Here is a 16,954-nt window from a genome sequence, read left to right on the forward strand (position 1 = left end):
ACCCAATGAGGAGAAGAATGCCTTAAAAAGCCAAATTTGCCAGATAGAAAAGGAGGTCCAAAAGCTCCCTGAACAGAATAATTCCTTAAGTATTAGAAATGAGCAGATGAAAGCTAACGACTTTTATGAGAAATCAAGAAATTATAAAACAGAACCAAAAGAATGAAAAAATAGAATACAATGTGAAATATCTCAGTGGGAAAACCACTGACCTGGGAAACAGATCCAGGAGAGACAATTTTAAAATTATTGGCACTACCTGAAAGCTGTGATCAAAGAAAAGAGCCCAGACATCATTTTTCAAGAATTTATCAAGTAAAACTGCCCTGATGTTCTAGAACCTGAGGATAAAATAGAAATTAGTCCCATAAAGCAGTGGTCTCCCAACTTTTTTTGATTGTACACCTCAGTAAACAAAATTTTGAGCATCCACACCCAATGTGTAAATTCACTTATTTATAAATTACATATGTGTACTACTGTATTAATAATTATACACATAACACTCAGAAATTAAAAGAAGAGATAATGAGGAAATCACATTTAATTATATACATTATAACACTTAGAAATTAAAAAAGAAGAGATAATGAGAACATCACATTTGATCCTACAGTCAAGGCAGTGACATGGTCAGATCTATACTTTTAGGAAAATCACTTCAACAGCTGTGCGGCGAACAGACAGTATGAAGGAGAGAGAGGAGGCAAGAAGGTTATTACAATATAGAGAGGGACTGTGGTCTGAACTAAAGTAGAGGTTGTATGAGTAGAGAATTAGAGAGGTACAGAGATAGAACTGATAAGGTATGAGAACTGGTTGGATATGTGGATATGGAATAATGGAAAGTTAAAAAGTTAAACAACTTAAACAGACACCAAACGTTGTGCAAACCTGAATGACCAGCAGGAAGGTGGTGCCAAGAAAAGTAACAGAGAAATCTGAAAGACAGGCAATTGCACCTTTGACCCAGATCTCAATATATTCATGCCTGCACATCTGTCCGACACAAAAAGATGAATTTGGGAGAGATAAGGTTCATACTGGTTATTGCCCCTTCTTCTAAAGGGGACTAACTGTCCAGTCATGAAGTGATATGTGAGGCAAAATTTAAACAAAAGCACCTGCAGAGCTTCTATGGGTATCAGACAGTTTAAATTATAATTATCCTGAGACCCCAATTCCTGGCTTAGAATGAGGAAGGTTGGGAGCATGCACAGCAGAGGAAGGAGGCAAGAGTGGGGATGTATTTGGGGACAAGGGTAGATGTAAACTGTACTGGAGACAAGCTCATGATTGCCTACTATAGTGAAGGTGAGAAAAGGCCTGTCTTCTCACCCTCAGTTAGTTAAACCCTTGATATCAGTCCATAAAATCCCTGGGATGACAAGAATTTATGCTGCTTCTCTCTTCATCAATCTCGAAGTGATCAACTGCTGACTTGCTGTCTAAAGGCTCTGTCAAAGTTATGTATAGTAGAAGATGAGTAGAAGCCAAGGTTACTAGGGCATTGCATACATCTCCTTTGAAGCAGTAAAAGATTTCATAATTTCTTCACCCTACCTCCCCACCAATATCAACCATAATTGCCTCAGCTACAGCAGTGATCAGGTTGCTTTTACGTTCTATCCATGACACATCTGAAGATGTTCTGTAGCAGAGTGCAGACCAGAAAGTAAGCACCAGACTGACTGCAGAATTATGAATCTGAGGCACTGCAACTCCCAAAGACTATCTCTTACATTATAAAAGGGTTGTAATTTGCATTAGTGTGGGGAGTACCCAAACCAGTAAGATAACATAGACAAATCCCTAAACTATATGATCCCTAAATCAAAAATGGCCTGTGGTAGACATGACATAGGTGTCTACAATTTTCTTTCTATGCCTACACAATTTAGTTTCACCCAAAGTACCTAAAGCTCTCTATCTCAAATCCCATCATTTTCCTTTCATCCTCTTAAAAGTGTTCCTGGGAGAGACTTCATGTCAGTATCATATACACATGATTTTAAGTTTAAGTTATATTTAGGTTACTGTCTTCAGGAGTTAATTAGTTTTATCTAAATATGCCATCTGCCTTGATACATCAACTAAGGATAAAACATGCTTATTATTACTGTAATTAATAATGACTAATATTTATATAGCACTTCAGTGCCAACAATAGCCAATAAGCACTGGGGCATAAGGTATCTAAAATTAAGTTTTTGAAATATCACTACGTTCTAAATGTAACCAACTTCTTCCTATAAGACTCTATAAAGGCATGAGGAAAAGGAAGAGGAGTGAATGATGAATAGAAAAATATAATCTTTCTTCAGTGAAGTACTGAAGACACAAAACAAATCTAAACGAAACTTTTGAAAAAGAGAAACAAACACTATATAATTACTAAATTTGTTATTTTTTCAGGAATACTTACTATATCCTATTAAATTACTTAATACATTATTTAATAGATATATATTATAAATTTAATATTTAATATATATATTATAAATTACAATATTCTAGCTCAAGTGTGGGGAACCTGGGGCATTGAGGCACATGTGGCTCGTCTAGGTCCTTGGGTACAGTCTTTTGACTGAGTCCCAAGTTTTACAGAACAAATCCTTTTATTAAGGGGATTTCTTCTGTGAAGTATGGATTCAGTCAAAGGGCTACACTTGAGGACCTAGAGGGTCCTCACCTAGCATCAAGGCCCTAGATTCCCCACCCCGTTTTAGCTATTCATAGTGGGATAAGAGAATTGTTCTGTATTAGCTTAATGATCACCATTTCCTTAAGAAAGCAAGTCACATAAGTAGCAAGAGTTTGCAGAATTTAGCTGACATCAAATTCTGACTGGTTAATGATAAAAGATTTTCTAGCTCTGCTTTATTAAATCTATTTACTTAAGTGGAGCATGTCAAGTAACTAGTTATAGTTCTGATATTAATGGTTAGTCTGTAAATTCCAGTTTTATCCCTAGTGTTTTAATTTTATCTGATGTAGAACTTCTTATACTATCCGTTTACCTTTGCCTTATGCCTTCTGTAAAATTCCACTGAATCTCTCCTACCTGATCAAACTAGATCTATATGAGATTGCTGAAACTGATGCTTAGGGAACACGGGGTTTGTATCCTATGAGTCTATCTATGTTAAGCATATACATAATAAACTGGTGGTTAAAATGTCACTACATGATGACAAGTACAACTGGCAGCTGTACCTATCAACTAATCCTTGGACAAATTTTATGACCATAGACAGGGCTTAGGAAATACTAAAACTGATTCTATCACTGCAACACATTTATTCTATTAAATGATGAATATACAGAAATGAATTTTACAACTCTAAAGTTATGTTTTTAGAAAATGGAATCATATAAAATTTATATAACATATGAAACTCTTAATATAAGCTGAAAAGAATGAAGAAAATAGATTTGGGATCTCAAATGACAGATCATGGTTATATCACAGACCACAATATTTATAACTAGGAAGGAAAATAGAGATCACTTAGCATTTTCACATTTTAAAGATGAGAAACCTTTGATACACAGAGATAAAAAATACAACGTCAGACAGGTAGCAAATTGGAGAATCAGATTTTGAACTCAAGTCCTCTGAACGCCAGTCGTTCTCAAAAAGACACCTAAGAGTTTTCAACAGGTATACCATGAACTATATAGAACTTAATTTGCAATTGCATGCCCATGTCTCCCAAATCTCACATAGCGTATTTTCATTCCTCACAGAAAAGAATAACTTGATATACACAAAAAAAAGTTTAGAATAGGCTTGCACAACAGCCTGCCACTTGCAGCCTGTCAAGGGATTTTGAGCAGTCCAAGAAAAATGTAGAGAATGCAAAAGAAAGTAAAGATGTAACAAGTGCTTTGTCCATGCCTTGCTTAACCCACCTTCCACTAGTCACTATTGTGCCCATCATGTAACTTGGCAGGTGGGCTGCCACTGCACATTCTCTCCACTGCAACTAACTACCCTCAGTCTGTCTCCAGTCTGAAAGGAGCAAGAGTTCTATCTTTTCACTGTTTTTGGTAGTTACTGGTATTGAACAGGGACATAGTGAGTGCAGTCACATGACAACACAACTGAAGCCCACTAAGTAATAAGCAGGAACAACTCAAGGGCTTCTTCCTCTCCCTGACTGCACAGCTGCCCTCCAAGTTACATAAGCATCTGTTGCTCTCTCCAAGGTCAGACAATTCAATATTTCTTTGTGAGCAGTTGCTGTGGAGATGTTTTGGTTCTAACATTAAAGCTTTGGGGGTGACTTTGTAAAATGGGTGATAAAAAAAAATGGCAGATCAAATCAGAACACAGAATATTTAATCCAGAGTGAACAAAGATACTTGTTTACTTACACAGCAGACGAAATATTGTGCCTTGTCTGCTGAGAAGTAATAGCTATTCCAAAGAATTACAATCTTCGTCGCCATTTCGAATCAAAGCATCCTACCTTAAGCAAATTGGACGCTAATGAAAAACAAATTAAAGCATCCAAATTGCTGAAAAATCTCAGTGGGGAACAATGGTTTTTCAAGAAAGTAAACTCAGAAAATGAGGCAAGTACTAAGGTTAGTTTTCAGATTTCTACAGAAATTGATTTCAAACATGATTCTGGAATATAATAAAATGATTGCAGACACAAGTGTAATACATCCCATTAACTAAATGTAAACCATAAGACCTGAAAAATGCATTAAAACTTGTACAGAGCGGCAAAGTAATTTTTTTAAACATTAATATGATTTCATGATAAACAAAAATCTTAATAAGTGTAATTAATTGATACTAATTGAAATTTCCCTTTTTTAAATTTGGTTTATTTGCAAAACAGCTTAATCATTAATTATACCTTCACTTGGAAAGTGAAGTGCTAAAAACCTATCTGCCACCGAAGAAGTTTAGCCTATTTTAATTTTAGCCCCTACTGCCAAGTTGTGCAGGTCTGGTTTAGAACCTTTATGATAAGTTATTACTACCTTTAACACTACTATATAGTGTAAAGAAGTGCTGTGAATTTGGGTACACAGTCCCAAAGCTGAATTTTCTTTTAGGTTTTATTGATATCTTTTGTTCCTATAATGTACCACACAGGGACAGCTAGATGGTCCTGAAGTCAGGAGGGCCTGAGTTCAAATCCATCTTCTGACACTTACTTACTAGCTGTGTAACCCTAGGCAAGTCACTTAACCCTTCCAAAAAAAAAAGCAACTATACTACCCACCCACACCTTATAACCTTCCTTCTTAACAAAGAGAAAGAATCTTAAAACAGTAATATATCTTGAAAAGTATGTTAAATTACGTAGGCACTCAATAGTTCTATACAAATTACTTACCAAGAAGCATTCCTAAATTGATTCCAATTAACAAGGAATTATTAAAAGTATTTTGCATAGTATTAATTAAAAGCAAAGGAAGTGGTAAGTCAGGAATATTCAAGAAGGTTTACAATGATATTTGTTAAAATTCTACTACATGTACATTTTTAAAACTAGAAACTGAAATCTTACACAGCATTAATATTCTTGAAATTATTTCAAAATAATAACTATGACTACATATCAGTCATAACAAAAAAGAAAACTATAAAGTAGGAATGTACTTAATTCAATGAGAATTGATTAATTCAAAATGTAAATAAATAAGTCTAACTAATAATTTAATTAAACAAGTCCTTCCAACAACAGGCTTTAAAAGTCCCTAGGTTATGAGAAGAATGAATGAATATAAATGATAAAGCACCTGTTAAGAATTTACTATGTCTATGCCAAACATTGTACTAAGCCTTGGAGATAGGGTGTAGACCTGTGATTTTACTGGCATATGGTATTCCTAAAAGGGGAAATGTTCCCTCCACCTGTGCAGGTCAGCCCCTAGAGCACAAAGAGCAAATATCAGAACTATCTACTCAGGGTCACACAGTCAGTATATATCAAAGAAGGGACCTGAATTCTGATCTTCCAGGCTCCAAGGTCAGCTTTTAATACACAACTACAACAACCTTCCTCTAAACCCTGGGAATACTTCTACAAAAGCAAAGATAATCTCTGCTGTCAAGAACCATACATTGTAATAGAGAAAACTGAAAGAGGAAAGTGATCCTGGAGGGGCACTTTGGTCCTTAAAGCTACAAAGATGGTGAGAGAGGCTACAAGGATATAGGGATTAACACACTTCTTCCAGAAATGATGACAGACAGGATTTTGATCATGGTTCTCCAACAGGAAAGGGGTGGAGAAGAAACTGGAAAAACTGTTGAAGAGCTTGTTAGGGGGCAGAGAAGGAGTGAAGTGAGCCATGGCTTCCAAAAATAGTGGGCTAGGAGAATTACTAACAGAGGTGGGAGGGGTACAAGGCAGGGCAGCATATCCAGATGCAAGTATGGAAATCAAATGAGCCTCAGAACACATTTCCCATTTTAAAGAATGTTCATAAGGGTGGATGAGTTCCCAACCACAAAATTAATTTAACCCTTATTCTTGCAACTATTAATGAGGCTCTAGAGCCTAACCATCCTTTCTAATAGGTGTTTCTATGAAAAACTACATTCTAAATTCCAAATGGGGATTTCACTAAGTAAGATTTTACTAACCTTTCCCAATCAACCTAAAAATTGCGAATTGTTTGGAGCAGGGAGAGTGGAAGGGAAAATTTCTCAATAATAGATCTTTCAAATGGATTGGGCAAACACTTTCAAGTATATAGTTATATCTAAAAACTAAAACTAAATTCTTGTTTCCACGGCTCTGTAATATCAGGGTAATTTCTTCACTAGTAGAGAGAGCATAAGCCCTCCATAGCTACTGACATTTCTATGACTTTTAACAATGCCTGATTAATCACACTTTTAAAATGAAAAGTTAACATATGTGGTATTAATTTTTAAATGTGATATTTAATATAATGGCTAATATCTACATTGTGCATAACTATATGATCACACTTTCCTACACAAAGAATTCAGGTACTCTTTTTAATTTAGAAGTTATTTCAGGAGTACACAGGATACCTAACTGAGGGTCATCATTATAAACAATATCTAATGTATCTTAAATGTAGGACAGTACTAATTAAAAAATAATTTCAGATTGAGGAGTTTACTACGTTGAAATTATATAGTACTATCAAGCAAGAATAACAGACTTCTATAGGAAGAAAAAGTTTTTTTCCTAACTAAATCTTTAATTTTTTTAAATTTTTTTCCTAAGTTAGTTTTCCTAACTAAAGTTTTAAATCAAATACACTCTAATTTGCACAGGTGGTAAAATAACCAAAAGTATTCACAGTATAAAAATAATCATAAGCTACTCATTAATGCAGATTTTTTTATATGTTCATTATTAACTTAGTCCAATTACTTTAACACACACAAAATAAGCACACCCTATATTTTTCACATTACATGTTTTTCCAAATTTTCTAATACCCATGTTCAATGTCAATTTTTTAAAAAATCTTGGGGCACTTTATTAAATACTTATTTTAAAAATTCATTCAACAAATATTTACTAAGCACCTACCGCATGTAGTTCACACTCAATTAAGATTATCAAAAATGTTAGAAATTTAACGTTTGATAAAATTATCTACCTTCTTAGTTATTATGTGACTTTGCCATTAGTTTTATGCTTATCTACTAACATGAAAACAGTATGCAAAATGATGGCTCCCTTATAATTACTGATAGTTACTACTGACAAAAGAATAGCATTAACTATTAATACGGTAAAATTTTCCTTTAATATATGTTTTCTGTTCTTTTGAAAATAAAAATCAATGTTTAAAAGATGTCCCCCTTGAAAATATAGGCCCTACAAAAAGCCTATGCTTTCTCAAATCATCAGGCTAACATGTTTTAAATTGTACTGAAAGCTAAAATATGAAAATACAGTATAATTACTATCCTGATCTTAGTTCTTCCTGTTGCAAATGTTTTTCTAAGAAACTGTTTATATCAGTAAAATTTAATTTTGTACTTTAGTTATGACATCACAAATATGTGAAATGGAATTTCCTTCAGTCTAGACTCTAGCTTCACTTAGTCATGGCCACTCTAAGGCTAACTAACAAAACCTTCAATAATAAGAAAGTTTCTAGCTAAGATTCCTATCTCTTGATAGTAAAATTGTTAATAATACAGGAAATGGTATTGTGCATAAACCAAGAGATTATGAAGGTGGGGAAAGTTCTTTTAAATTTCCCCCGTCCAAAAAATGGCTGAGGTGCTTAACAGTAAAATTATTTCACCTTTAAGCCTATAAACACAGCTTCCCTTCAGACACACCTGCATTACTATAATTTTATAAAAACCACCAAAAATCAGGACAATCATGGATTGAAATATGAAATTCTAAGTTTGGAGGAAAAATGAGTTTAAGGAACTAAACGAGTATTTTTCAATTGTTGAAAGTATGAATAAAAGTGAAAAATGACCTAAGAAAAACTTTGTTTTCTCAAATCATGAGATTCTTCTACAAATTACCTAAGGAGTTTGATGCACTTACATGGTACCAACCAATACTAATTTCATACTTTACTTTCCATCCATATATTCTCCACATATTCACAAAACACTACTATTAGTTAACCATATCGGCTCCACAGTCTTGATCAACCCTTGTCCTCTATCCCCTGAACCCTCAACCCTATAATACTCCCAACACCTTCATCCGCCATTCCCATTCACATGCAGTTTAACAAAGCTAATGCAGTCACATAATAAGTGACTGGGTATAGTGTGAATTTACATTATCCCATTTCAACTGGGCTTTCATTACAGCAATGCAATCATTTTATTCTTTTACTAATTGACTCTTTTTCTCATTCTTTCTGGAAGCTATTTCAAAACATCTCTTCTTTACTCAAGCCTTCAACACTTCTTATTCCCCACACTCTATCCAATTTTCCAAATCACTAATAATTTAAAAAATGCAAATTAAAGCATATCTGAGGCTCAATCTCACATGCATCATACTGACAAAGTTGATAAAAAAGGAAAATGACAAATACTGGAGGCAGGCTATGGAAAAATAGGCACATAAATGCACTGTTGATGGAACTGTGAAATGGTACAGCCAGACTAGAAAGCAATTTGGACCTATGCAAAAAGACACTAAAATGGTCGTAACCTTTGCCGACTGGTAACAGTACTTAGCCTACACCCCAAATAGATAAAAGAAGAGAAAGTTCTAAATGTACAAAAGTCTTTGCAGCAGCTCTTTTTTTATAGTGGCAAAAAAATGAAAGTCAAGAGGATGCCCATCAACTGGGAAATGGATAAACAAATTCTAGCACATGAACGTAATAGAGCAGTACTGTGTAGTAAGTAGTAGGAATGAGATGAGAAAACTGAAACCCAGAGAAGCTAAGTGACTTGCCCAGGGCTACAAAGGCAATTAGAATAGGGCCAGGATGTTAACTAAGATCTTGTGACTCTAAATACAATGAGCTTTCCACTGTACCGCACTGGTTCTCAAAGTCTTCAGTTTTCCGATAACTCTTTCTCTCAGGGAAGTCAATGCATAGCTTCAACAATCACCTTTATATAGATAACTCTTAAATTATACAGCTAAATACTTAAATCATCATTTCACTTAGTTCTAACTGCATATCTCTACACACCATCAAAAATATACACTTGAATTATCACTTTAATGTTTTCTTCTACAATATTTCAAGGATGCGTAATTTTGTTCATGTATTAATGTTTATTAATTACAATACCAATGATTTGACTAATATTAAAAGTTATCATGGCTAAAAAGGCGATGTCTCCAAACGGCCAGATTATTGCAAGACAAATTACTGAGTCTGTACTCAAACCTCAAACTCAACATGGAAAATTATCATCATTCCCTCAAAACAAGATCCCCTTCCAATCCCTTACATGAGGTGACATATAAATTGGCCCTGGAAGTTGGGTTTTAAAAACTGGATCAGTGAATAAGGGCAAGGAAGATATCCAGATATAGGGGAACAGCTTGAATATGGAAATGGGAAAGTGCAGGATAATTTACTTATTCAATTCTGTACTAATCAAATTGCCAAAAGAAAATTTTCTAGAACTAGATAATACAATAAAATTTGTACAGAGAAACAAAAAGTAACGAAGGTAACGAAGAAAAGAAGTGGGAAGGAAAAGGGCCTTATAAGTACCAGGTCTCAAACCGTTATACAAAAAAGTAATCATTAAAATCCCTTGATACTAGTTCACCAAAAAGGGAGGTGGGGGAAAGGCCAGGAGAATAGATGTTGAGTGTACAACACGCAGAAACAACGTCTGACAGGCTCAAAGACCCCAGTTACTGAAAGAAGGACTCAGTATTTGGCAAAAGCTGGACAGCAGTCTGGAAGAAATTAGGTTTAAGACCAACACTTCACAACATATTCTACGATAAGCTCCAAAAGGTTATGTTGCCTAAATACAAAAGATCACATCATAAATATGTTAGAGGAGCAAGGAGGAAATTACCTTCCAGAACTATGACTAGAAGAATTTGTGACAAAGACAACAGAATCAAAAAATAAATAAATAAAACTGACAATTTTGATTATGTAAAATCCAAAAGTTTTTGCATAAACAAATCAAACATAGTTAAAACTTAGAGGAAAAGTAACTGGGCAAAAAAAATTGCAGCAAGTTTCTCTTTTAAAAGGTTTCGTATCCAGGATATATAAGGAGCAGATTCAAATGCACGAAACTAAGAATCATTCCCCAGTAAACAGTCAAAGAATATGAATATTCAGTTTCAAAAGAAGAAATTCAAACTATCAACAATCATAATTTTAAGCAACTTAGAGGTTTCACCTCACAACTATCAGATTGGCAAAGAGGACAAAAAAGGAAAATGACAAATGTTGGAGGGACTTCAGCAACAGGTACATTGGTGCACTGCTGGTATAGCTGTGAATTAGTCAAGCCATTCTGAAAAACACTTTAGAACTTTGCCCAAAGAGTTACTAAATTATACATAACTTATGGCTTATCTAACACAGTTAAAAAAAAAAAAAGAGGTCTGTCTTCTTTAATTTGTATTTGTTCAGTGTACTGCCTCATGCCAGTATTAGGCCAATACCCCAAAGACACTGAAAGAGGAAAAGAACCTGTAAGTTACAAAAATATTTTCAAGAGCTCCTTTTGTGAGAGTCAAAAAGTGAACACTAAGAGACTGTCTTCCTTTTGGGAAATGGCTAAACAAATTGTGGTATATGAATATAACAGAAAAATGGAGTCAATAGAAATGACAAATAGACAGTTTAGAGGAAACTAGCAGCCCTATGAAGTGATAGAGAATGAAGTGAGCAGAATGAAGAGAATAATATATAATAATGATAACATTATAGAGAAATACAAACAAGAAAGACTTTAAAATCCTAATCAATGCAATGACAGACCATGAGTCCAAAGGAAAGAACACAAAACACAACACTCACCTCCCATCAAAAAGGTGACATTTTAAAATTCAGCATGAAATAGACATTTTCAGGGATGGCCAATCTACATAGACAATTTTTTTGCCAATCTATGCATCTGTATACTGACAGTTTTATTTTTTCAAGTTCAGCTGCTGTTCAATTTAATTTGCTAAATGTGGGGAGAGAGAAGGAGATAACGGTGGGAGAAAAACAACAATAAAAGAATTCTGTTTTAATCTTAAATGGCTAGGCAAACATGAGCTATTATTACCATACTAGATTGTTCCCCTGCATGAACTCTACACTCTGGCCAAACAGGTCTGCTCTCTTTTCCAAGGATATGCTCTATGCGCCCTACCATCTCCACCACAGTGCCTGTTTTCACAATGTACCCTATGCCTGGAGAGGTCTCCCTCTCCCTTTTTCTGAATTCTTTTATACCTTTAAAGCACTTGTCTGAAGCAATCAAGGCATGCAATGTGTATTACAGTGATCTGGGCTGAAGTCTCAGCACCCACAACCCCACTCCAGATGGACTGTAAGCTCTATAAAGGCAAGGGCTGTATCACCTAAACTTTGTATCTTTGCCTGCACTTAGTACACTGTGTATTACTGCATGTCTAGGGGAGGGAAGGTATTTCAGAGCATTTTTGAAGAAAATGGGCAATCTTGTTGAAACTAAGGTATCAAGTAGAGACAGGTATGAAATAAGGCTGAAAAAATAGGGTAAAGCTAGGGTGGAGGGCCTCAAGAGTTAGTGAATATTTATGAGCAGAAAAAAATATCACCAGATCTATGCAAAACACTGGTACGAAGGATGGACTTCAGGAAAAAAAGGAAAAAATGTAAGACTTGATAAGAAGCTATTTCAATCTTTCAGGCAGATACTACAGTGTTTCAAGTAAAAAAAAAATAATAGTATGAGACAGAAAAAAGATAATGTAGAGGCAAAATCAAAGAGGATTGGATAATAGACTGGCTATAAGAAATGAGAAAAAATAAGAAAAAAAGAATAATCAAATGTAACTCTGAAGTTTCAACCTAGAGACTGGGGAAATGATGGTACCACTGATAAAAAATAGAGAGGTCATAAGGTAGAAAAATATTAGAGGGAGGATAAACTCAGCATTGGACTTGTTAGGCTGACAATTATTTATTAAGCACCTACTGTGCAAGTCACTGAGCTAAGTGCTAGAGACACAAAAAAGGGTTTAAAGTAAAAACTCTTTTCAAGAAGTTCATAGTTTAATGAGGAAACTAGCATACAAATAAATATAGACAAACAAAATATATATGGGATAAGTTGGAGCTAATCAAAAGTAGAAAGGAACACACATGGAGGGTAGAGTTTGAGAAAGACATGGTAGGATTTTAGCCGAGATGTGAAAGAAATCAATAAGTAGAGATGAGGAAAGGAAATTATAGGGATATGGGATGGTCAGTGAAAATGCCCAACGTTGGGAGATGGGCTATTTTCTTCAAGAAATAACTAAAAGGCAAGTGTCACTGGAAAGGAGGGTGAAGGAAGGGATTAAGATGGAAGAAAACCGGAAAGATAGGAAGGGAACAAGTTATACAGGCCTTTTAAACACCAAATAGAGGATTTTATATTTGATCTGGGAAGTAACTGAAAACCACTGGAGTTTACTGAAGGGGGGCAGGGGAGGTGTCCAGTTGACATGGTCAGACCTTCCCAGAAAGCAAATGAAATAGGAGAAAAGGGCATTTGTGAGAGGTATTTTGAAGGTAGAATCAACAGGACTTGACAACAGATTGAAGATGGGAAAGAGGCATTGAAAAAGAGTGAAGAGGCCAGAATGACACCTAGCTTGTAAGACTGGGTGACAGGAAAGATGGTGCTATTCTCAACACTGCTAAGGAAATTGGGAAGAGGGGAGAGCTTGGGGGTTGGGTAGGGAGGAAAAGACAATGAGTTGTATTTTGGACATGCTGAGCTTTAAGATGTCTATATAGGACATCCAATTTGAGATGTCTAAAAACCAGTTGAGATGAGTGAGTCCCTAGATTAAGAGAAAGGTTTACAGTTGGATAAACAGATCAGAGAATCATCAGCACCGGAATGATAAGGAATCTACTGAAGCTGATGAGATCACCAAGGGAAATAATGCAGATTAGAGAAAGTAGAGGACAAGACAACATCCATGGTTAGCAGGAACTACCTGGCAGAAGATCCAGCAAATGAAACTGTCTGAAAAGTCTTAAAAGAACTAGGAAAAAGTAGTGCCATGAAAACCTAGAGAAAAAACAGTACAAGAAGAAAAGGGTGATTGATGGTATCAAGAGTTAATGAGGACTGATAAAAATTTATTAATTCAGAATGTTAAAAGAAAGGAAACTTGGAAAGTACCTGAAAAATCATGTGCCTCCAAAAGCAATGTCTAGTAATATAACACCAAAAAATTCTCTCCATGTTAGCAGAGAAGTACAGGAGTACTTCAGTTTGGGGGGGAAAATGCTATAAAGACACTATAAAGCACAATGATTTTTACATACTTCCAAAAGAATGGGGGTGGGGGGAGATGCACAGGGTTAATCCAGAAATAAAGTATAACATCTGCTATCAGCATTTTGGTTTCAGGAACTTTAATAAAATAAAATTAACTTAGTCACAGCGGTTATAAGAAATTGTTCTTAGAGGGTAATCACTATTAGTGATTTAACTTGTTCTGAATTATATCCTGCATATGAGGGTTCTTTTACATGAGAGTCCATAAAAGATGAAGATGAAAAAATCACCAAAGTGAGACAATCTTTATCTACTGCTACCTTTACTTAATTCAGTGCTTCCAAAGATCTCTAATTTCTTTAGAGCTCCTCTGAAGCAGATCAGCCCTCCCTCCTAAGACTGACAGATAAGAATTTGAAAAGACAAAAAAGAGGAGAAAAAGGAAATTATTTTTCTCTTTAAGAATATTTTTGCTAATCTCTGTAAAATGTGTAACTTTTTTAAAGTATAATACTAAAATTGAGGAAGTTCACTAACAAAATAGAAATGCCCTCCGGAAAAGAGGCAGTATTAGAATTGTTTTGAAAGTAGCAATAGGATTTTTGGAAGGTCTTTTGGACTACTTAAAGAATTTTTCCTGAAAACTTAACTGTCATGTAAGTTTTTTGATATACTTTTCTACAAAATAATTAAAACAATTACAATATGAACTATTATGATTTTCTGGGCATACTTGAAGACTCAGTGCCCTACAACACCTTAAATGGGTGAATGAAATAAAAAGATGAGTAATCCTTAAAGAAGCAAAGCAAGTAGATGTGAAAGGTGAAATCTGAGACCCACAGCTAGGTTTTTAAAGATTTAGGAATAGTGTAACAATTCACTTTATTGTAGCATCCAAAAAGAAACCAAGAGGATACGTAATGGGAGTTTCAGCTTCTCCCAGCCTCACCTCCATCCCAAGGCTTTTTGCTTCTTAAGTTTATGGAACACAGTGAGTTTGTTATTAAATTGGAAAGTAAAAACTATTAGGCCAAATCGGCAATTAAGGAGGGAATAACTCCACTCTCAAATGTCTCACCCCTGATCAAATAAAACAGAAGAACATAAAGTGAAGGGAAGGAAAGGGAACTGGAAGGAGTAAAGGAAGGAAGGGGGAAATGAAAAAGGAAGTTATTGACTGGAAGTCGACATCAGTCATTAACGTGTACTCTCCCAAAGGAGAACTCTGAGGTCCGGTCTAAGAACCAGGACAGGCACGGATGCAGCGTCCTGAAAGTTGGCCAAGCCCTCCACAATGACATTTCCCTCCTCTGGGGCCTCTGAAAGGGAGGGGAGCCGAGGCTCAGGGACCCCGGGCAGCCGGGCCCACCGAGGCGCAGCGGGCAGGATCCCCAATCCGGGTCTTTCCAACTGCAAAGGGCACACCGCCCGGCGAGGCAGAGCCGGACTCGGTCCCGGGCACTCCGGAGGGGCAGAAAGGGCTCCACGCAGGAGTCGGACGCGGAGCCAGATGTTTACCACATTCCACCACCCCGCCCAGCTCCCGCGGCTCGGCCCGGCCCGCCCCCACGCAGCCCTCCGCGGAGTTCCCCGAAAGCAGAGCCCTCTTCCAGGAGGAAGCCCCTCCACGGGGAGTCAGGGAAGGAGCCGGAGACACCAGGACAGGCTAGGCGGCGGGGGCGGGGGAGCCGGAGCGCGCCAGCCCCAGCCCCCGGCCGAGCCCCGAGCCCCGAGCCCAGCCCGGCATCCCCGGGGCGAGCACGGGCAGCGCCAGCCCCGGCTGCGCGGCCCTGATGGGGGGAGGGGGGTAGCTCCCGAAGCCACAGCTCGCCCCGAAGGGGACGGAGGGTCGGCTTCACTCACCACTTGGTAGCGGCGAGTCGTCATCGGCTTGTGAAGATCCATCCCTGCCGCTCTGCAGGAACCTCCTGGGCTAGGAAAGGGTGGAGAAGGGGGAAGAGGGGTCCGAGACCCCGGGGCTCTCAGCCGCCGCCGCCGCCGCCGCCTCCTGCCGGAGCAGACTCACTTCCTGCCCCAGCCGAGACCTCCGCGCTGTCCCCGGTCAGGACGAGGCGCTGCAGTCCTCCTCGGGAACCTGCCTTAGCTACTGAGCATGCGCCGCTGGGGGACACGCGCATGCTTGGTAGCTTTTTTTTTTTTTTTTTTTAAGAGCCCCTTAGTTTCCAGAACGAGGTTAGACTCTTGCTGGGTAGGAGTGACAGAAGGACCTGGAGGGGAAGGAGGAGCTGCCTCGGTGGATTCTCCGTCGCGTGGGCTGTGGCCGCGAGGGTGGAACGTATTCCCAGCCGTGGCTAGACATGACGGGTCCCTTCCGTTCACACTCGCGCACCCACACCCACACCCACACCCACAAGAAAGGCCAGATCCCACAGTCACCCACCTTACCCACCCTTCAGGATCCTTGTTCACTCATGCCTAGCTTCCTTCAAAGCTCAGCTTTCCTGCCACCTCTACCTCGGGCCTCTCCCAATTTCCCTGCCTCCCCCCAATTTTTTTTAATTAGAAAAATAAGTTGTGGATTATCTAGAATAGATCATAATAGCGCCTGTACCTCCTAGGGTTGTTATGAGGGTGGAAGGAGTTAATACAGGGTGTCCCAAAAGTCTTGGTGCACGCCCCACCACCCCACCCCCACCCCCTTTAGGGACGTGCTCTATACATAAAAGAGCTCTGCCAATCTTAAAACACCTTGTAATGGGTAACATCAAGGACTCTCATTGTTCACCCGCGTCTCCATCCCCTTGCTATCGACCTAAAACAGTGCGTGGGACATAGTGGGCACGATATATGTTTGTTAATTAATGGATTTATCCAAGAAGAATACAAGAAGTTTCCCAAAAGCTTCATGGAAAGGCTAGTGAGATAGGATTACTTTTTCAGCAAGGATATTTACAAATGGACTCGAGTAACTGACAAATGAAAATTCGGTTACTAGAAAGAGATACTTAGCCTTGGCTGCCCCAGTTTTCACATCTGGGGGCATCTGTTTGTTTCACAAACATTGTAAAAAGGAGTTTACAATAG

The 16,954-nt window shown here is 37.6% G+C and overlaps 1 protein-coding gene across 2 annotated transcripts in view; it reads right to left on the minus strand.

The window, feature by feature from the left end:
* Positions 1 to 16,046, minus strand: part of NDFIP2 (Nedd4 family interacting protein 2) — a 109,913-nt gene extending 93,867 nt beyond the window's left edge. The window contains exon 1 of one of the 2 annotated variants that reach the window (XM_072622146.1): positions 15,773 to 16,046. In XM_072622146.1, the coding sequence (XP_072478247.1) occupies positions 15,773 to 15,814 (42 nt within the window). In that variant the 5' untranslated portion in view covers positions 15,815 to 16,046. The remainder of the gene's footprint in view (positions 1 to 15,772) is intronic. The other variant, XM_072622145.1, reaches the window with a different exon arrangement.
* Positions 16,047 to 16,954: the final 908 nt, after the last annotated feature.

This window comes from Notamacropus eugenii, chromosome 6, assembly GCF_028372415.1.
Source record: "Notamacropus eugenii isolate mMacEug1 chromosome 6, mMacEug1.pri_v2, whole genome shotgun sequence".
NCBI classification, from domain to species: Eukaryota; Metazoa; Chordata; class Mammalia; order Diprotodontia; family Macropodidae; genus Notamacropus; species Notamacropus eugenii.